The sequence below is a fragment of the Dermochelys coriacea genome, chromosome 1 (assembly GCF_009764565.3).
Source record: "Dermochelys coriacea isolate rDerCor1 chromosome 1, rDerCor1.pri.v4, whole genome shotgun sequence".
Lineage (NCBI taxonomy): Eukaryota > Metazoa > Chordata > Testudines > Dermochelyidae > Dermochelys > Dermochelys coriacea.
The window spans coordinates 197,410,217-197,432,817 of record NC_050068.2 but is presented as its reverse complement, the minus strand read 5'-3'; the positions used below and the strand labels follow the sequence as shown (position 1 = coordinate 197,432,817).

Below are 22,601 nucleotides of genomic sequence, written 5' to 3'. Positions count from 1 at the left end.
TACAGAAAGATATTTATTGCGAATCTGAAAATTAAACAAGACAGATAATATCTCAAGGTTATACAATACTCAGATCATTTTAGAGATATTTAATTATTATGCTATTGATCCAGAAATTTGAACTGTATGAACAGATCTTTAATGGATCCACCCACGTGCATCAGATTGAAGGATTATAGCCGATGTTATGTAAATTACCCTTGACCTGGGAAGCCTGGCGTTTAATACTGGTTTTTTATGCTGTGATTTTAGGCCATACTTGACTAGCTGATTAAGTTAGTTTTGGTGAAATAAGCTGTAAAATTGCCTGAGTTGTTGGGGCAGAGAGGGTTCTTTAAAGACAATACAGGAGGCAATGAATGTGACTTGACACATTTGTTGACTGAAAATTCATAGCAATTTGGTTATACTTTCTTTGGAATAAAGGATTTTAAGAGGATTTCTTATAGAATCATAGTGCCATTTCTGTACATTAACATAGGGGAATTATTTCACACAAGTTTATTTTCCATAACATTTTTCCTTGCAGATATTTAAAAAAAAAAAAAAAAGTAACCAACCTAGTCTGAATTGCCTCTCCTTTATTACAAAGGGTGTTAAATCTTAAAGGATCTGTCTATTTTTAAAAGCAGTCTTTTGAAAGTACTTCTATAAAATATGGAAAATTAACCTGTAACCCATTTGGTAATTTCCTCTTTTTTGGGGGAGGAGGCGCTACTTTGATATGGCATTTTCATTATTTGTTCAAATAAATAACGTTCAGGAGGATATTTTTCTCCTTCATGATAGTTTCAGACCTTTTATCCTGTAGCTATCAAAGGAATGCTGTTGGGGCCCCACAAATGTTTTGAGACTAACATTTGGCTATTCTGTTTTGACAGTCATAGAATATACCATAATAAATCTCCATTGTTCTAATTGTTTGACACAAAAACAAACACATGCTGAGGTTTAACCTGTGGTTAGGAATAAGTATTACAAAATGTAACACAGCCAACAAATTTAGAATGGGGAAAACTAACCTCCTGCTCTTTTAAAAAGCAGAACGTAAGAAGTTGGGAAGAATACTGTAAAAACAGTGATCACGCTCCAAAAGCTGCCTTGTAAAAATAAATAAGGTTACTTCAGTATGTGCACTATTCCCTTATAGTACTCTTTCTTACAACTGCAACTATTTCCAACACTGAAAATACTGAGGTGACTGTCATGCTTTTAAGGGAGACATCTGCATACCCTCTTCCATTGCAGTACAACTATACTTTTCCTATCAGCTCCCTCTGCTGACAGTAACATGCAAAGAAAATTATTGAACCAGGTGTCCTCGACAAGCCTGTCAACCTACTACATAAGGGAGTATTAAGTCTATATCTTACCCTGTTCCTGTGAGGTGGCACTAGCAAGGAGGGTGAAACAGGCTGTCTTGTGCCCTCCCTGCAAAATAAGGACAGGCCAGCATTTTGTCAGACGTGATTACCATTGAAGCACCAAGAATGCAGGCGTATACCCTTCAGTCAGAAACTCAGTAACCCAAAGCAAATTTTGTGCTGCTCTGGTTTAATGCAACCATAAGGTCATTCTAGTTTATAAAACTGAGTAACTTCAGATTCCTTTCAGCTCCAATAAGAGAAAACGTAGGAGGATACATGGAAACAGCCAGAGAAAGTGAGATTATAGGACAGAGTAGAAGGAGGAAGAATAAGTATGATGGTCATCTGATGCCAGGTTTGTATTTACTGTCTGGTTACAGTCATCTGGGAAAAAGAAGGATAAGGAAAAGCTGACCTGAATTTCCCTGACTATGGGGTTCCAACTTCTAACCAGACTGCCTTCCGCTGCACTCTGCAGGCAACATCTTGGCAGTGTCTGTTAAACACAGCGCCCGTGGTGCTCAAGAGAATTGATTTCTATGCACATCTGTGCTGTCCACCGAAAGTCCATCCAGAAAACTAAAACAATAAAATGCTTTTTACCAACACTATGGGCCTGCTGCAAAGCCCATTAACTTCAAAAGCATTTGGATCACGTCCTAAGAGGATAGGGAGCCAGAAAAATGTGGTTTTCAAGGAGATACAATCTTGTGGATTGTGCCTGAAACTTTGTCTCCTGTCTCTTAACTTGTTTAGTCCTAATTCATTATGATAGATTTTTTTATTTTGCTCAGATTCACTCTGCTCTGTTTATTAAACTATTCTTTAGTGCCATGTCTTCTTTTGCGTTCTGTCACTATCCACAGAACAGAAAATGTTTCTGTTATATACAGCCACATACGTTGTACGCTTTCCTTAATTTAACTCAGGTAGCCCTCATGTGAAGCCATTCCTCTTTTCTCATCTATTTAGCTGGATTTCCCCAAACCACACTTCCATGCCCATTAGGTCAGATATGATGCCATTGCACAGAAGTGTAAAAGTGATGGGAGGTCTCCACATCAGAATATTTGTGTGATGGGGAAAATGTGAGGTCATAGAGAACTTCTGAATTTGACTCAACTGTACAGCAGAAAAATCATCAAAAAAACAACAACGAGGAGTCCTTGTGGCACTTTAGAGACTAACCAATTAATTTGGGCATAAGCTTTTGTGGGCTAGAACCCACTTCATCAGATGCATGGAGTGGAAACTACAGAAGCAGGTATAAATATATGAAAAGATGGGAGTTGCCTTACAAGTGGGAGGTCAGTCTAATGAGACAATTCAATTAACAGTAGGATACCAAAGGAAGAAAAATAACTTTTGTAGTAGTAATGAGAGTGGCCCATTTCAAACAGTTGACGAGAAGGTGTGTGTAACAGTAGGGGGAAATTAGTATGGGGGAAATTAGGTTTAGGTTTTGTAATGACCCAACCACTTGCAGTCTTTATTCAGGCTTAATGTGATGGTGTCCAGTTTGCAAATTAATTCCAGTTCTATGTTGGAGTCTGTTTTTGAATAAAAAAACTTCAAAAACTCCTACGTGATGTTGGGCAAGACTGTATTATAATACAGTGGTTCTCAACTAGTTGTACATGTACCCCTGGAGGTACTCAGAAGTCTTCCAGGGGGTACATCAACTCCTCTGGATATTTGCCTAGTTTTACAACAGGCTAATAAAAAGCACTAGCAAAGTCAGTACAAACTCAAATTTCATCCAATGACTTATTTATACTGCTCTATATACTATACACTGAAATGTAAGTACAATATTTATAGTCCAATTGATTTATAAGTATATAGTAAAAATGAGAACTTAAGCAATTTGTCAGTAACAGTACGCTGTGACACTTTTTTGTATTTTTATGTCTGATGTAGTTGTAAGCAACTAGTATTTAAGCGAGATGAAACTTTGGGGTACACAAGACAAATCAGACTCCTGAAAGGGGTACAGTAGTCTGGAAAAGTTAAGAGCCACTGTTATAGTGCATGTGCACACAGGGGCAGATGTAATGTAGCTACCTTATCTCTGGCATTTCCTTATTTTGAGTTCTTGACTCTGCAATCTTGAAGTTCTTTTAATGTCATGTTCTGTATATAATTATTTAGGTTTCCAATTCATTCCTCCAGCATTGCAATATCTTTCAAAGATGAAATGCTTCAAGCAAGTGTTTGCTAGTAGGGCAACTCAGGAATGGCAAAGAAAAATAAAACATTCACAGACATTTCTCATCATTTTAGTCAAATACGTGCCTGTGGGAGTGGCAGCACATAAACATCCTGGAAGAGGGAGCCATGTGTGTTCCAACTTCATGAAAGGCATACTTGAATATGACAGTCTTTCCAAAGACAGGCTCCGCAAATCACTGACATCCAAAGGGTTTATTGGCTGCCTTCCCTACAGCTGCAAGATTGTCTTTCCTCCTTGGACCATTGAAAGGAAATCCCATTGCATGAGGCCAGGGATCAGTACATCCATTTCACCTTCTGGAGAGGAGATTCAAGAACTGGGATTCCACAGCAGCAGTAAGAATTAAAAGGTTTATACTGTGAATCTATTACAGGCTACTCCACTACGAGAAAATGAATTTGTCTGGAGCCTCTCTCAGGTAATACAGAACAGATTGTACTCTGTACAGTAGGAGTGACTCTGGAGCATCACTTAAGTGTGCTGTGTGTGACTGAGACTTAACAACATAGAAAAAAAGTTTACATTTGTACTTCATGGAGTGATTTTACAAGACACAGTAGACCACCCTAATAATGAGACAGAAACCCCCCCCCACACACCTCTGTTACTTTAGAAGTGCTTAAAAGCTAAACATCATACTGCTCATTTATGGAAACATACATAGTTCTAGTCAAACAGGAATGCTCTAACAAAGACATCTTTGAGTATTCCTAGATAAACAACCTGGGAACCAATGTACAGTGTGTCCAACCCAATAAAAATAATCATCTGAAATTATATCTGCAAGGGTCAGAAATTGTTTATGTTCATACATTTGCAAAGGGAGAGCCCTTTCAAAAGTCAATTAAACAACATGAACCTGGCATTTCCACCTTCAGCTTTAGTGCAAATGACAAGTGGAACTATGTTTTTTACTTTATTATATTAGCAGAGCAAGAATGTGTCCAGAGATCACCTCCTGTGATTGCAGCATGAAAAGTGAAGCTTTAAGTTTTGCCAGAACTTTTCAGTTAAACATAATCATGGTTATCATCCCATCAAAGTGAGCAGAAAGTTAAATAATACTATCTGCATAATGTGGGCATTGGAAAAGCTCCATCCTCCAAAAGCAGACAGTACATACTTGGAAGTACTGTATAATCTTGGCATGCTAATACCCTATGTCTGCGGATAGTAATAACTTTTTATTGTTGTAAGGACACAAAAGTTCTAGTGTAAACTTACCCAGAAGGGGTGGATTTTGTGTGTGTGTGTGTGTGTGTGTACGTACTAAGGGCTTAAAAAAGTCTATTTGAACTGAGCTGTATTTTTATATCAGTAATGAGAGAACAGTCTTTGTGTTGCTTCACTATTATCATTCTGCAGAAACACACTTGCAACAAACACTCTTCAATTCCAGTGGGCTTGGAGGATCCAAAAAGCAAGGCATTTTCACAGCAAACATCTAGACAGAAAATTCCTGAGATGTTTTTATCTTGGGATAACAGTTGCATCTTCCTCTCCTCAGTACCCCTTTAATCCCCCACGTAAGGTATGTCATACTCTAGGATGTCCTCAAGGACCCTGCTTTGTGGCATAATATGGCTCTAAGCAACTAAATAATAATAATAATAAAAAAGTTACAGCTTCTCCTGTAAACTTTGCTGATTGCAGCAGTCTGCAGATATAAAATGCATCTACAAAGCACAGACTGGACTTATATAGGCATTTCTACAAAGGGGACGGCAGTATATGCAGCACACGAACAGTTGTGAAGTGAAGTGCTACTCTAGTTACAAGGTGCTACGAAGTACTTCATAATCTAGATTTAGAAATATGATTTTAATTTTACACTACATCTGTTATTCTTGCAGCAATAAAATACTCACAAAATGCCAATGTCACACAGATCAAACTAACAAGGAAAAGGGGAGTGTCTCTTCCAATTTTGCAAAACTACTTCCAAACTCCAGCAGAGGGGAATATTTAAACAAATATTCACGACATGGGTTTTTTTCATGTGAAGTGCAGAGTTTTGAAATGCAGTCTCTTAATAAATCCCATTTTTCTCTTGAAAGAATACATATGGACTTGCAGAGGTGAATTGCAATATAAGGATGGATATAATTGAAAAGCATAGAACATTTGTTCCAAAACAGGATTTAAATCCCCTGCCAACAACTTGGGATGCACTCAACCCCATTTCCTTGAAGATCTTACTACCAACAAACTTACACAATATTGTCTAAACCATAATAAAAGCACTAGAATTAGTTCTCTTTGTTGCATGGCAATTCATACTGGATTCACAAGCTACAATGAAAATGTTTATGTCTTTGCTTAGGTTAAGTTTAAGAGTTTTAAACAACTATCTCTTGTACCTGGATTTTGCCCTGCAGGCTGCCCTTCTGTTACATTTCTCTTTCAGAGATTATTTAATCCTTCCTTACATACTGAAAGCAAATTTGTATTGAAAAAAAAAAAAGACATTTTCCAAAAAACACAAAGTTGTCATAGCTACTTGCCTCTTGGCAATTTCTGAGCATTTCCCAGGTTTAGTGCAATATGTCCACAGAAAAGTAGAAAGACCAGTCTTGATATCATGGTTACAAACCCAAACTCGCACAGTGAATGATGCTGATGGGTATCACAGAATAAGGTACTGCAGCTGCAGTTAAGTGAACTGTTCTCTCAGTGGCAGAGGCAGCAAACTTTGACAGCAGCTTAGTTTACAGTGGGAGGAGACAGAATGACATCATACCCTCCCCTGGAAAAGTAAGGAAAATTAGCTTTAAAATGATATTATCTGACTCCGACTGCAGTAGACTTCTGGTTTTTGTTATAGGATCTTTCAGTCTCTCAGGCTTACAAAGGATCGACCTGTGATCACTTACACTTCATGCAAAGAAATCACACAGATGTCAAAATTCCATTAAAACTACCCTGGAAAACCAGACAGGAAGACATACTATTACACTGCTTTGTTCGAAGAAGGTGAACTGCAAGGCCAAATTCTGCTATCATTTATGCCAATCACAAGTAACTCCATGGAAATCAGTGAATTTAGTCCAAGTTTAAATGGGTGTAACTAAGAGCTGAATTTGTCCCTAATAATTAACAAATTGGAGAAAGGGGGCAGAGGTGAGGGACGAGGGGGAATTCAAAAATGGAGAAGATCATGAAAAATGCCCTAAGATCAAATGAAAGGAAATTAAAATTCTTAAACTCCCCCTGGAGGCTACTTAAGCATTCCATAAATGATTTCCTGATCTAGACATTTACTTTAACTGGTCAGGCCCTTTTTGCTTGTATCCTGACATGAGGAAATCTTTCCTCAGTCCCATCACAATACAATTCAGATAAAGTAGGAAACTGGAAGTTAATATTACAGATGGATCCAAACCAAAATACCTAGATCCAAACATTCTCACCCCCTGCACTTTGGGAAAATTCAGATCCTGAAAGTCTGAGCATCTCTCATAAGAGGTATGAAAATTAAAAACAGATTCCTGCAGCAGATGAAACTTGGGTGAGACACAAAGGTGATACAGTAGGCTTCAGAGACTGTAGTTGGGCATTTCTCAATGCACTTACATCATCTGTTGGTAAAACGATTGACAAAAAAAATGGCACTGATATCACCTTTAGATGTAGCTGCTCATCTGATTTCTGGAATAAAGTATGTAAATGTCATTTTAAGGGGTTAAAAATGAAAGGGGGAAAATGGTATTGTTTATAGAGGAGAAATCTCGACACTCCAATCCAGATCTTTAGTTGTAATGATGTACAATAAGGGAAGAAAACTGAGCTGCATGCACAGCATTATCTTGCCTTTTACTTTTTTTAAAAATCTAAATGTAGATTTGGGAAAATCCTCTGTGAAACATATTCTAATTTAAACTATTCTAAATAAGGCATCAAAGGCCTGTCAGATGATGTTTTAGTATCTTAAGGGAAGCTACAGAAGATATTACTAAATTAGATTATGTAATGTGCTCTCTAGAATGCTGCAGGAGCAGAGGTAGACAGCATCAACTTGCCTTGCAGACAGTCTGCCTTCCTTTTCACAATCACATGACACCCTTCTGACCAACTATAGCGATTTATTATAAGGAAAATGGATATTAGAAAACTATGTACTTTAATTATCTAATGCAACAGTGTTTTATCCTATCTCAGCAGAAATAATTATACTCTTGCTCTTCATTTAATCTTCTGCTTCTCTGCTGCTGATTCCCCTTCCCCTATTCCTCAATCCCTGCACGTTTCTCGGTCACACAGTTCCCTTCTCTGCTGTACTTGCTGCTCAGCTATCTGGACTTTTTCTTGGCCATACTGCCAGGCTACCCAGTTCCTTCTCCCTCTGATCATTCCAGCAGCTAGCCACTCTGGTTATTCCAGGCCTCCAAGGCTGGCTCCTGTTTCATTTCCGCCTCGTCTTCTGTAGCAGGTGCTCATAATACAGGCAGTTACAGTTTGGTAAGTAGGTGTAAGTACATGCTGAATGGATCACAAGAAGGTAAAAAGAACCTACGTAGGTTCTCTCTGGATGTACTTCAGCTCCTCAGATATGGTCCTGTGTGTCTGTGCTGTCTATACACTGTATGATTTTGTGCCTTCCTTTCCCAGAAGAACTGCTTTTCCTGGAAACATTTCTGTTACCAGAGAAAACCTCTGCCTTTCCCTTTCACACAAATCCTTACACTAGTTATTGGACATTGCTTACACCAGCGATGGGAAGTTAAACATGCATCTCTGTATTCTGCAAACAACATGTACCCTATATGGTTATGTATTTCAGCAAAATCAGCATATGGTTCAATTCACAAAAATAGAAGAACTGGACTTTTCGACCATTCAGGTGCAACATTATCCAAACCAAAGTGCCTTAGATTTTCCCTCATCTCCACAAACTTCATGTTATCCATCTGTAAACTCCTACTACTGTATTAGAAGCAAGAAGTTAACCTTGGAAGGTTTAGATAATAATAGTTTTGCACTGTGATGCCATTAAACGAAGGTCTAGAAAGTGCATTACCAAGGCAGAATAAGTATTTCAGATGAGGAAAGTCACAGACAGGTCAAAGTCATGCAGTGAGTCAAATTAAGATCTCCTGACCCCACTGCTCTGTCCTAACCCTTAGACCATGTTGCCTGAACAATAGTTAAGTACTTAAAAATTCACCTGTTTACCTCATTAGTGCCTAGTTTGGGTGCAAAACAAAGCATCTCCAGTACAGACTCATTCTCTCTCTCATGCTGGCATTTTTCAAACCAGTAAGTGCTGTGAAAATGGGGGTTCTGGGGAGGAATTAAACTTTTTTCAAATATAAACAAAGATTCTTTCTGAGATTTGGACTAAAGTTCAAGATAGTTCTCATATTATCTAAACTAATTCATCCATCATCCCTCGATAGTCCAGCAAACCAAATTCTAGGAGCTGCCTCAGCTCTTCATTGTTCTGAGTTAGATAAAGGGAATAGTTCTATATGTTCCATACTGTTTGAGGCAGGAAGGGGGATTGTAAATGGATGCATAAAAACTGAGATCCTGTCTTCTCTGTGTGAACGTTGACAATTTCTTGACACTTTCTTTCTTCCCATTTCTTTGCCTCAAATTTTCTTCCCCTCACTGTTGTTAAGAATGCTGTGTGTCCCCCAACCTCCGAGATGGCTGCACTTCAGTGATGCTGTGGCTATTGTTTGTTCAGAGCTTTGGGAACTTTTGAGACAAAATGCACTACATAAATGTTAATTATAATCATGGTTCTTTTGTGGGTGACTCAGTTATTGGACTCCTTATCTTTCTTGTAAATCTGTCACAGGATCTTCTGAAAGCCTTGAGGAAAAGAGAGATGCCAAAAATATTGACTCAGATGTAGGGCTTTAAAAAAAACAACCCACTTAATTCACTCCTTCTGTGAGCACTTTCTTATTCTCATCTTCCCCCCACCTCCACTTATTTCTGTGTGTGTATATCTGCCCTGTTATACTATGAAGGATGTAAGGGTCTGCTTTTAACAATGTTGTAGGATAATCAGCTCTGTCAGGGTTCCTTCCCACTCTGAACTCTAGGGTACAGATGTGGGGACCCGCATGAAAGATCCCCTAAGCTTATTCTTACCAGATTAGGTTAAAAACTTCCCCAAGATAAAAACTTTGCCTTGTCCTTGAACAGTATGCTGCCACCACCAAGCGTTTTAAACAAAGAACAGGGAAAGAGACCACTTAGAGACATCTTCCCCCAAAAAATATCCCCCAAGCCCTACACACCCCCTTTCCTGGGGAGGCTTGAGAATAATATCCTTACCAATTTGTTACAAAATCATCAAAGACTCAAACCCCTGGATCTTGGAACAATGGAAAAAATCAGTCAAGTTCTTAAAAGAAGGATTTTATTTAAAAAAAAAAGGTAAAAATCATCTCTGTAAAATCAGGATGGAAAATATTTTACAGGGTATTCAGATTCAAAACACAGAGGATCCCCCTCTGGGCAAAACCTTAAAGTTACAGAAAACAGGAATAAACCTCCCTATTAACACAGGGAAAATTCACATAAAACAAAAGATAAACTAATCTGCCTTGCCTGTCTTACCTATACTGGTTGCAATATTGGAGACTTGGATTAGGATGGGTTGGAGAAGATGCATTTCTGTCTGGCCTCTCTCAGTCCCAAGAGAGAACCACCACGTAAAACAAAGAACATAAACAAAAGCCTTCACCCCCCCAAGATTTGAAAGTATCTTGTCTCCTTATTGGTCCTTTGGATCAGGTGTCAGCCAGGTTAGCTGAGCTTCTTACAGTTAACAGGATGTTGCCTCTGGCCAGGAGGGGTTTTATAGCACTGTATACAGAAAGGTGGTTACCCTTCCCTTTATATTTATGACAGGTTCTGTGGATACACATAGTGTAGGATGTGTCATGCAAAGAGTGGACAATGGCAACTCCATTGTCTTGCTCCCAAACTGAACTCCAGATCCTCAAGGTCAGTGGTGGGAGTGAGAAACAGAATGAAATAGAGAAAGTGAACAAAAATAGTGGGTAAGAGTGAAAAAATACAGAAGAGTTGGCATACTAGAAGGGAAGTGTAATTGGGGAATGGCCAAAACAAAGGAAAGGAGGAAAAGAAGTCCCATCATTATAGCTGGCATCCAAAATCTATCAGCATTTCATTTTTTGCCCTGAGAGCAAAGATAGACTTTCTCGTCTGTAATTTCTAGGATCAACCCTAGCACCTTTTTAAAAGGTAAGTCAAACCAGTATTATCCTCTGATTTTTATGATAGCGTGCATACTTTTGTTAGCACATTAGCCAGTGTGGTTAGAATTTCCCAAATCATCTAAATGACTTACAAGCCTAAGTTCCAGGATACTGTGCCAAGGAATGGAGACACCAAAAGTCAATGGGACTGAGTGCTTTTGAAAATTTTACTTTTTATTTTTAAGTGCCTTGAGAATTCTTGGATTAATTCCAAGGGGACCCTCCCCCCTCACAGGATCACAAAGCCTGGGCTCCAGCCTGAGCCCAAACATCTAGACCACAATTAAATAGCCCCTTCACCCGAGACTGGCGAGCCCGAGTCAGCTGGCACAGGCCAGCCCTGGGCATGTAACTGCCATGTAGCCATACCTTCAAGTGTTCTTACCCTCTTTAATCATTCCTAGACTCCACTGTATCCAGTAGACCTAATTCTCTCACAGCCTTCCTGCTTCTGATAGAACTGATTATTTGCTTTTGCATCTTTGGCTATTTGCTCTTCAAATTCCTTCTTAGCACTCCTAATTTCCACCTTACATGTAACCTGCCATAGTTTATGCTCCTTTCTATTGGCCTCAGAGGGCGGGATTTCCATTTTCTGAAGGATGTTTGTTTGGCCTCGTTTTTTAGACATATTATGTGGTTTGTTCGGTTTTTTTGACTTAAGAGATATGCATACCCTTTGTAACTCTGTCATGCCATGCTTAAGTGGTATCCATAGTACACATGGACAATATTTTGCTGGGGGGCAGATAGAGGGCAGCGTTTCCTATGTACTCCTTGGTCCCTGTGGTCATAATCTTATGTTCTGAAACTTTAGACATGATTGCCCCTATCTTGGCATACATACCTAACAATCTTGTTATTGCTCTAAAGTTATTCATCCGCATCCAGCACTGTATTCCATGACCTCCTCCTGCTGAGAGTGAATCCCACAGGCTGACTACATGCTGAGTGAAACGTTTCCTTTAGTTCCATCTAAATGCACCAATTAGCAGTATGCTCATGATACAGTATGGGATTGCACTGGTGTGAGTTCAGAGATGATTTCTGAGGTTCCCAAAATACTGTATATTTAGTTGGAGGGTTCAGTCTCTGCAGGCTCCTCCTTGCTGAATCATGGCAGTAATAGGCAAACCACGTTTCATTCAATTCTTAAGGGTCAACCTAGTAAGGGACCTTTCCCCCTTGAACCTGTGTAGCACTGTGCAAGTCCTGAATATCGTTATTGGAGACATCAGAGCCTAGGATGAAGGCTGGTTTCCTCCCTCTTAACAGCCTGGACTGTTGGTATTTCAGATAATTAGTTAAAAAAAAGGAGTACTGGTGGCACCTTCGAGACTAAAATTTATTCGAGCATAAGCTTTTGTGAGCTACAGCTCACTTCATCGGATGCATTCAGTGGAAAATACAGTGGGGAGATTTATATACACAGAGAACATGAAACAATGGGTGTTATCATACACACTGTAAGGGGAGAGATCACTTAAGATGAGCTATTACCAGCTCATTTTGTAGTCTCTAAGGTGCCACAAATACTCCTTGTCTTTTTGCTGGAAATAGCTCATCTTAAGTGATCACTCTCCTTACAGTGTGTATGATAACAATACAGTCAAAGTTTCCTTCAATTATATTCATAAGACCTATTTATTATGCGGGGAATGGCCCCCTTTGCTTCTCTTTCTCACCACTTCCCAATCACTGGTTTCTACCGCAGTCCCAAATAGTTCTTAGCCAAAAATTGTATACAGCTTAATCCCTCTGACTCATCTCATTCAATATCACAACTTTTACTTTCTTATTCTTTTATCAACAGTGATCTATAATAAAACTTTCTGTGCCTTTTTTGTAACTCTATTGTCATTTGACTCTTGATTATTATTTCCTAATTACCATCAGAAAGCCAAGTTTTCCCTAACTAAATTTAGCTTTCAACACGAGATTGACAATGGAAAGCATCCTCAAGATATTTTTTTAGTCATTGGGGATTCTTGTGTCACCTAGAGAATCTTCCAAAAAATTGTGCGTGATCAAGATTATATAGCACTGTTAGCCTGATAAAATCTGTTAACCTTCCTAGAATTGCAGAAAGGAAAATTGTTAATGCCATTGACTACTGTTTCACTAGCTATTGCACGAACATATATATATACACATATACACCAAATAACCAAATATCCCCCCCCAATTTTACATACGCATTTGGTTTCCATTTTGTTTTGAGCATTCTGCAATTCAGAAATTCAATTTTTTCCAAAACGTCCATTTTGGCCACTCTCAGATTAAAAATATGTGATGTTTAACATCAAACAATGCAAAAACACAATCCACACTTAGGTGTTCAATGCTGCAACAGTATACAAAGATTTTATAGATATTTTAACACCTGTTGAGCCTCATATACCAACCCTTATCAATACGGTATAGCTCTTTCAGGAAAGGTTTGGGAGACAAATGGGAAGGGCAAAAAACCAGTTGAGTCAGAAGTCTAGTAATGGAATGGAACTGTTCACTTCAAGGTCACCAAGTAGGACTGCAACTCAAGTCAGTAGTGATCAAAGATTGTTACCCTCTGATGACTGTTCAGCGACCTATATGGAAAGCATCTGAAGTCCCATTTCCAGTGGGCAAACAGCCACACAATAAAAAACAAACACAACTACCATTAACTGCAACTTTTGTTTGTTTTATTTCAATATACAGTCTCCAGCACAGTCATCAAGGACAGGACCTAAGAAGGGGATGGAGGTTGAACTCCTCTCTCCTTCATAGATGGGATCCTGTGTGTCAGAAATGAGGTATGTTGCTGGGGCAACATACAGAAATTTGCATAGCTGCTGGCCAGTGCTGTGCGTATTCTCTGGATAAACAGAAAAGCTGAGTCTCCAGAGATGCAAGTTCAGCATCTTTCAATAAAGAAACCTTACAGTAAAATTCAAAGCTGACACATTTCATGATGCCTCATTGAAGTCAGTGGTACTGCATGAAATGTAAGTGAGCACTAAATCTGGCACACTCTAGGGATAGCAGGTGCAGAGTTAAGCCACATACATTCTCTCCCCCCCACTCAAAGATTCTGACATTCAGCCAGGGGCAGCACTGAGAGAGGCTGGAGTAAAACTAAAAATAAAACATAGTTAACATTTATCAAGTGCAGTGAGGAGCTCTCACAGTCAGATGGGGAAAGACAACCAGATTTTTTTGGTTTTATTAAGGGTGCTTATTCTCCGTTTCTTTCTGTGAAGATGTGACTCTTGGCCTAACTAGCATTCTTCCTAAAGAAATTTCTTTCCTTGGCCATGATGCAGAGATATGATGAATGTGTGCAGGGCCAAGAGAGAAATACATCATTTACATTGTCCTCCCATTATGAGTCACCTTGGCCTATTAAAATAACTTTCACAGACTTTTCAGCTTAACAAGCTGCACTGGGGTAGAATCAAGATCAGTGGGCTTTATGTGATTCAAAATGCTATAAATAATTTTGAAGCAGGGACACCAGTCACTACTGCATACAGAATGTAAGCAGTTGGAACACAATATAAAGTGCCCCCTTCGCTTGAATGGGAATAAGTTTTTGCCCCAAACCCAAAAGTTACACTATCTCCAAAGTATGTAGCAGATGGAATAAAAATTATTTTGATCGTAACCGTTCATGTCTTTCAGTTTTCATTACCATCCTCTCATTACTCAAGAGACAACACAAATGTGTTACACTATACATATGCTTAAAGTAACAGTTCATACATAGTTTGCCTGAAGCAAAACAAAACAGGGATTACACAAAAATTACACAAGTGCAAAAGTAACTTTTTAAAATAAGATATCCCAATACCCCAATTTCTGCACTAAAACTGGCCTTGTCAAATAGTTTTGTACAAAAGCTTCAGAATCTGTACACTCAGGGCAAAACGTAATGTTATCTGTAGGGCAAAGGGATCTTGTTTAATATTAGATTACAGTGAATCTAGATCATCTAATAATTAAATAATAATAAATAATACATACCTTGTACTTTGAGGCACCTTTCATCCAAGAATCTTGAAATATTTGGTGAGATTTCTTTGAAGGTCATGTCTACTGTAAAAAAGATAAAATTTAAATTTGGGAAAGGCAATGCTTCTCATAATTTTTGAAGTGAATTTAATATTCATAAATCATGTGAGACTAAACAGGTCTACCGACTCCATTCTTCCAAAGGACTGGAACATGACAAAGAGTAAAGCAAGCTTCTCCATGCTATCTGCCATTGTGTTTCAATCACAAGCTGGAGGGCATTATCTCTAGAAAGCAGTGCCTAGTTCAGTGTTCAAGGCTGTTCAGTCCTTGGTTTATCTAGTAAAATAGCCAGTGATGACAGCTTCCAGTTTTACATATAAAAGTGGCTCCTGCTTTGTGAAATAGGGTGAATAGTATAGAGTCAGCCCTGGCTATCTTGAACCTGTTTAGAATCTGAATGTCTTGAAAGCAATACAAAGTAATACAGATATGGCCCAAAGTGCGAATTTGCAAGGGCGTGTAGCATTTGTAAAAGCTGGGGACTGCTACTGTGGGATGGACCTGGAATGCAGTCTGGAGTATGGCCAGGTGTACTAATATATGTTGGAAGTTCCTATGTGTGTATAACTTTTTTTTATATAAATGAAGTGATAGAATGTTTATCACAAATGCAGTACATCAGTTCTTCATGCAGTACATCAGTAGACAAACATGCACAAAAAGATCTGGTCCTCATTTTGAAAATAAATATTACTAGATCCTTATAACTAGGCCAAATTTTGAAGACTTTACTCAATTTTTAAATTAGTCCTTACTCAGGCAAAACTTTGAAATCAAGAGAACCGTTCTTTCTGGTGGGAGGCATTGGAGGTAGAGCGGGAATCAAAAACTCTTGGAAGGACCCAGCTATGGTTGATGGTAGCGATTTGGTAGGAAAGCAACAGCATCTTCTGCTCTCCTGTCTCCTTTCCATTTCTGCTGGAATCATTCTGCCAGTCAAATTGCCACTGGCTGGTTCTTACTGTGGCTGCTCAGTGGCAACTGTGGAAGGAAACCAATTGGAAGGGATACCACTCCACAATGTATTATCCTCTGATCCACATTTTGCATAGTATTCCTCTCCCACGCACACAGAGTCTAAGGCTGAGTCAGAGTGAAAACCTCAGTCAGAGTGAAAACTGTTTGCTGGCAGTGTGGCTTAATTAAACTTTCAAAAGGGAAAAGAAAACGGTCTCACACAAGATGCATAAAAGTAGTGCAAGTCATTTTCCTGCTTTAATTCCACAAACAAACAACTAATCCAGGTACCTCGAGACACATTTTCATTTCAAATTAAGAAAATTCATAGTTGCCAAGATTAGCAATATTTTTCCAGGGATAATTCTCCAAATAATCTGAGTATTTGCCCCCGATCCACAGGCCAGCAGCACCAGAGGAATGAGCACACACATTCTGGTGATTTAATAGTGGTGACTACATTAATATCTCAATTGTCAGTGCTTCAGAACACATAAAACTTGCACACCCACCTGCTCGCAGTTAGAGAGAGATGAAGGTCTAAAGTTTCAGATGGCCTATACAAACAACAGATTTAATCATGGTTTTACATGTAAAATCCAATGTTTATGAAAGCTGTGGCAATTAACAACAAAACCTTACATTTACAGGCCTTTCATCTCTAGATTCCAAAATGATTTACTAACAACAAATTTATTACACCAATGAAATGCAACCACTTCTGGGGAGGAGGGCAACAGGCAGGCAAGCATTGCAGAGTACACTTCACAACATACGAGAAAGAAAAACTTTGCCAAAGCCACTTGGACAAAGTTTATTAGCTCACAATGATTAGACAAGTATTTGATTTTCTAGTTCTCATCTGAGAGTTTACAACAAGAGTCAATGTGAAACCCATTTCAAGATTTTGATTCACTAAGTCACTAACTTTGTCCATCTTCCCAGACTATGAACAACCTGCTACCCCCCCTCTAATATGTTAGAAATATGTTATCCCTTGTAGAAGTAATAACTTCTAGAGAGCTGCACAGATTTCGATGATTTCATACCAGTTCTGAGGTCTGAGCCCTGGGAACAAACTAGGGTTCAGCCAAACTCCTGGACATACTGTGTAATTCTCCGCTGTGCACTATGTAAGCCTGGATTTTCCCAAGTTTAGCTTCCAAACCATATCTCTATTACATTTGGGTTGTACTACACAGCCAACTCCACCATGCCAGAATGCTCTACTATTTTGGAGAACCTTAAAACATTTTTATGAATAGACTCTTCAACTGATTAAACTCTACTTCAGTTTTAAAGCTAATTGGAGCAGTGCTGAATATAGCACTTCTGAAGCACAGCAAAATGCTTGATTTGCTCCCTCATTCTCTGTTTCTCCTCATCTTCCCCCTTCCGTTCACATGACAGAAACTGCCTTCAGTTTCTTTGCTGTCACGTTTCTTCAAGAGTTCTTGTCTGTTCATGTCCCGATACCGCTCCCAAAGGACGCAGTTCGCGTCGCGATTTGTGCTGGTATCGATGCTGAGGGTGATGCAGCAACCGTTGCCAGTGGTATGATTGGTGCTGTGATCATCAACTCTGCTGTCGGAGCTGAGACCATTGACGTCAGTGGGTGGGTCCCCACAGAGGTGCCCAGTGTGGAGAGCGTATGCAGCTGCCCAAAAGAAGCTGAGGCCACCGATGCTGCTGTGAAGCCCTGGCTCTGGTGATAGGCCCAGATAGGTGTCTAGACAGGCCACTGAGGAGCCTACCATTGATCCGGCCATGGTGCTGGGTAGGGTTGGTTGGTCGTGGCAGGAACGGGATCTTCTGCTTCTACTAGAGGGCGACAGCTCCGCTTCCGACTCTGAGGTCTCAGACTGTAATGACCATGGAGGAGCGGAGCCGCTTGGTGCTTGAACGCGGTGCCAACTGGGGGACCAGAGCAGTTCACCCACACAGGCCACTGGTGCTGCAGACCAAAGCGACGGGGATGGTGATCTTATGGCCAACATCACTGCAGGTTTGCCCAAGGAATGTACCGGGCCTGGAACCAGTGCTGGCCATCTCTCTCACCTAGGAGGTGAAGATGGCGCTGTAAGCTTCAAAAGGTCCATAGCCACCTAGAATGCCTCTGACATGGAGGGGAGCTGTAGGTCTTCGTAGCGGTGAGCAGTGCGGGTCCAGACTCAACTGGATCTGTCCCAGGGCAGGAGTCGACGGAAACCCCACCGAATGGGTGCCCGATTGGGACTTGTTGGCCTACTGGTCTTTAGACCTGGCCAGGGAGCACTCTCGGTCAACCTTTTTCATTTGTGGCACAGCGGGAATACGACTGGTACCTAATCGATGTCTAGGGCCTGTGGGCAGAGCCGATGGTCTCTAGCAGAGTCCTTCCTCAGCACCAGCTCACGCATGGACGATTGAAGCCAGATCTATCGCGTTCAGCTCCAACAGAGGTCAAAATGCTGCCTCCATAAGCAACACTCAGAGACGCTACTCCCTGTCTTTAAGAGTCCTGGGGCGAAAACTTATACAGATTTTGCACCTATCTCCAAGATGCCCCTCGCTAAGACACCTCAAGCACAAAGCGTGCAGGTTACTTTTCAGCAACAACCTGCCACAGTCCGAGCACAGTTTAAAGCCTGGAGACCGAGGCATGACCCGTTGCTAGGGGAAAACATCGGAGGGGGGACCCCCTGAAGGAAAAAACTACTACACTAACTATATACACGAACACTACTAACACTCTCTAGTCGAGACAAGAACAATGGGGAGTTCCAACTAGCTGTCACAGGCGGTAAGAAGGAACTGAGGGGGGCTTGGTTCAGCAGGGCCCTATATTGGGAGCCATGAAGGCATGACTCCACGGGGCACCCAGGCCGACCCTATGGATACTGCTAGGAGAAAATCTTCTGGCTGTCATGCATGCGATGTGCGCACATCTGATTGGAATTGACATGAACAAGCACTCGAAGAAGAATAGCAGGCGACCACCTTGGCTTAACAGAGAACTCTTCGGTGAGCTTAAACACAAAAAGTTTTGGTGAGTTTACAAAAAGTGGAAACTTGGACAGATGACTATGGAGGAGTATAAAAATATTGCTTGACCATGCAGGGGTGTAATCAGAAAGGCCAAAGCACAACTGGAGTTGCAGCTAGCAAGGGATGTGAAGGGTAACAAGAAGGGTTTGTACAGGTATGTTAGCAACAAAGAGAAGGTCAGGGAAAGTGTGGGACCCTTACTGAATGGGGAGGCAACCTAGTGACAGATGATGTGGAAAAAGCTCAAGTACTCCATGCTTTTTTTGCCTCAGTCTTCACAGACAAAGTCAGCTCCCAGACTGCTGCACTGGACAGCACAGTATGGGGGAGGAGGTGAGCAGCCCTCAGTGATGAAAGAACAGCTTAAGGACTGTTTAGAAAAACTGGATATACACAAGTGCCTGGGACTCGATGCATGCATCCAAGGGTGCTGAGGGAGTTGGCTGATGTGACTGCAGAGCCACTGGCCATTATCTCTGAAAATTTGTGGAGGTCCCGGATGACTGGAAAAAGGCAAATATAGTGCCCATCTTTTAAAAAGGGAAGAAAGAAAATCCAGGGAATTACAGACCAGTCAGCCTCAGCTCAGTCTCTGGAAAAATCATGGAGCAGGTTCTCAAGGAATCCATTTTGAAGCACTTGGAGGAGAGGAAGGTAATCAGGAACAGTCAACGTGGATTCACCAAGGAAAAGTCATGCCTGACCAACATAATTGCCTTCTATGATGACATAACTGACTCTATGAATATGGAACGTGGTGGGCGTGATATACCTTGACTTTAGCAAAACTTTTGATACAGTCTCCCACAGTATTCTTGCCAGCAATTAAAGAAGTTTGGATTGGATGAATGGACTATAATGTGGTCAGAAAGCTGGCTAGATCGTCGGGCTCAACGGACAGTAATCAATGGCTCGATGTCTAGTTGGCAGCTGGTATCAAGCGGAGTGCCCCAGCGGTCAGTTCTGAGGCGAGTTTTGTTCAACATCTTCATTAATGGTCTGAATGATGAGATGGACTACACTCTCAGCAAGTTTGTAGATGACACTAAGCTGGGGGGAGAGGTAGAAACGCTGGAGGACAGGGATAAGGTCCAGAGTGACCTAGACAAATTAGAGGATTGGGCCAAAAGAAATCTGATGATGTTCAACAAGGACAAGTGCAGAGTCCTCCACTTAGGACATCCCATGCACCGCTATAGGCTGGGGACCGACTGGCTAAGTGGCAGTTCTGCAGAAAAGGACCTGGGGACTACAGTGGACGAGAAGCTGGATATGAGTCAACAGTGTGCCCTTGTTGCCTTGCTTACTATGGACTTCATTCTATGCAGTGCTGAACATCTTTTGTTTTACAAGGTTAGCAGGAGCTGAGACTGCTCAGCACCTAACAGGAGATACTCAGCAGCCTGCAGGATCAGGCCCCCATAGATATTAAGCGGCAACAAAGGAAGCTGAATGAACATTTGAGTTAACCTTTATGGTCTTAAGGATACAGTATTTCATTTTATTTCCAGATCACAACATGGGTGAGGCAAATACCAAGGACTGGCCAAGGGTGATCAATATTTTCTTACCACAGTCCCACATTTGTATACCATGACCTTATTCTTGGGCAAACTGGTCTCTTCAGAGGCATCACAATCTAGTCCTCTTGGTGCTTCAAAGGAAGATCTTTCCAATGTTTAAAAGAGCGTCTCACAGGGAGATCCAAATAGAAGTGGTTGACCAAATCCATTTCAGCGGATGGGACACAAACTTGCTTGTCTCAGACAAATCCTAATGGAGGACAGATCTATGCTTTTTGGAGAAGCAATAGCAGAATGACTCTTGCTGATGTCAGCACATGGAAGAGGGCCACTTCCACCTCAATTCACCTTAGAACCAGCTCCCCTTCAGCAAATCCTTGAAAACGTTATTTATGATTGCAGACCATGATTGGGGGTTGCTGAAGAGACAGATAATATATGATATAATGTCTGCTTATTATCTCTCTCTGAAAAGAGCTAAGGGTTAGCTCCCTAACAGGCTAGTCTGAAGGCATGGCATTTAAAAGTGATGTAGGTGACTCTTCTTGTTGACTATTTTTCTGTTGCTGTAATACATGCGTGCCTACCCAACTCACACATATGGATGACAGGTCAGGAACAGACTGAGAGCTCCAAATCTCTAGATGGGATGTTCCTGGTCTTTGGGGCAGACAGAGTCAGAGTATGGTGGATAAAAACATTTTAAACTGACCCATCAAATCAGGCAAGGGATTTCACCTCTGAGACTTAATTCCAGAAGTGGTTCTCTCTGATATTAAGAGCATGGAATTTGCTAAATGCATGCAACCAGCACTATGGAGCCTCAGGAGTCACAGAGCAGATCTTTGAAGCTGACAATATGACAATTTTAAAAGACACTAACAATCCCGAAAACAGGATTATCTTAATCATTTTAGGAGATAAGAACAAACTTCTGTACATGCTGTGACAAAGTTCCTCCTCTACCTTGGTGGGTCTTGGGCTTACTGGCGGATTTGCTCACCTTGAAGCTTCATGGCAGCCCTCAGTTTGGCCGTTTTCATGAACCCACCCACAGTCCAGGTCAACTCTCCTGTGTCTGACTAGGAGTTGGGAGGATTTGGGGGGAACCAGGGCCCACCCTCTACTCCGGGTTCCAGCCCTGTGGAACGCAGCTGTCTAGAGAGCCTCCTGGAACAGCTGTGCCACAGCTACAACTCCCTGGGCTACTTCCCCATGGCCTCCTCCCAACACCTTCTTTATCCTCACCATAGGACCTTCCTCCTGGTGTCTGATAATGCTTGTAGTCCTCAGTCCTCCAACAGTATGCGTTCTCACTCTCAGCTCCTAGCGCCTCTTGCTCCCAGCTCCTTACACGCACACCACAAACTGAAGTGAGCTCCTTTTTAAACCCAGGTGCCCTAATTAGCTTGCCTTAATTGATTCTAACAGCTTCTTGATTGGCTGCAGGTGTTCTAATCAGCCTGTCTTAATTATCTCCAGAAGGTTCTTGATTGTTCTGGAAACTTCCCTGTTACCTTACCCAGGGAAAAGGGACCTACTTAACGTGGGGCTAATATATCTGCCTTCTACTCTCCTGTAGCCATCTGGCCCAACCCTGTCACAATGCACAATAGCCAAAAGCAAAGCTCCATTTGACCTTTTGCAGGTCAGTCACTTCAGTCATTTCAGGTTGGTGTTAAAGTCAGAGGCGATAGCAGCAAAAAACAATACGAGAGAGAAGGAAAGTGTCTAAAAGAAATATGAACAATAAAGATAGAAGGGAATTAAACCTATTAAGGTATTTTACCCTCAACTCAGTATCCTGAATCAAGTCTCTGGACCATCTAAACTGACGTAGGTTTGGTCTATACTAGCACTTTAATTAGTAAAACTTTTGTCAGGAGTGTGAAAAAAACCCCACCACTGACCAACATGAGTTTCACCAACAAAAGTGCCGATATGGACAGTGCTATGTTGGCAAGAGAGGCTCTCCTGCCAACATAGCTAACGGCACTCGTTGGAGGTGGTTTAATTATGCTGGCAGGGGAGCTGTCTCCGGCCAACAAAGAGCAACTACATGGGAAAACTTACAACTGTAGCGGTAGAGCTGTGCCGCTGTAAAGTCTGTAGCGTAGACATAGCCTAAGTGTCAGGAGAAAGAGAACATGTGCTGAAGATATGGACTGGTGGCCAAAAATCAGAGAAAAAAGTAAGTGTC

At 41.0% G+C, this 22,601-nt stretch overlaps 1 protein-coding gene across 22 annotated transcripts in view; it reads right to left on the bottom strand.

Annotated features, from left to right (window-relative positions):
- LOC119844474 (ABI family member 3 binding protein) overlaps positions 1–22,601 on the bottom strand; it is a 411,236-nt gene that overhangs the window by 304,955 nt on the left and 83,680 nt on the right. For 19 of the 22 annotated variants that reach the window (XM_043511034.1, XM_043511041.1, XM_038375297.2 and 16 more), the window contains exon 1: positions 6,105–6,285. In XM_043511034.1, coding sequence (XP_043366969.1) covers positions 6,105–6,183 — 79 coding nt within the window. In that variant the 5' untranslated portion in view covers positions 6,184–6,285. Of the gene's footprint in view, positions 1–6,104; positions 6,295–14,843; positions 14,916–15,008; positions 15,227–22,601 lie in introns of those variants that run through there. The other 3 variants (XM_043511059.1, XM_043511028.1, XM_043511093.1) reach the window with 3 other exon arrangements.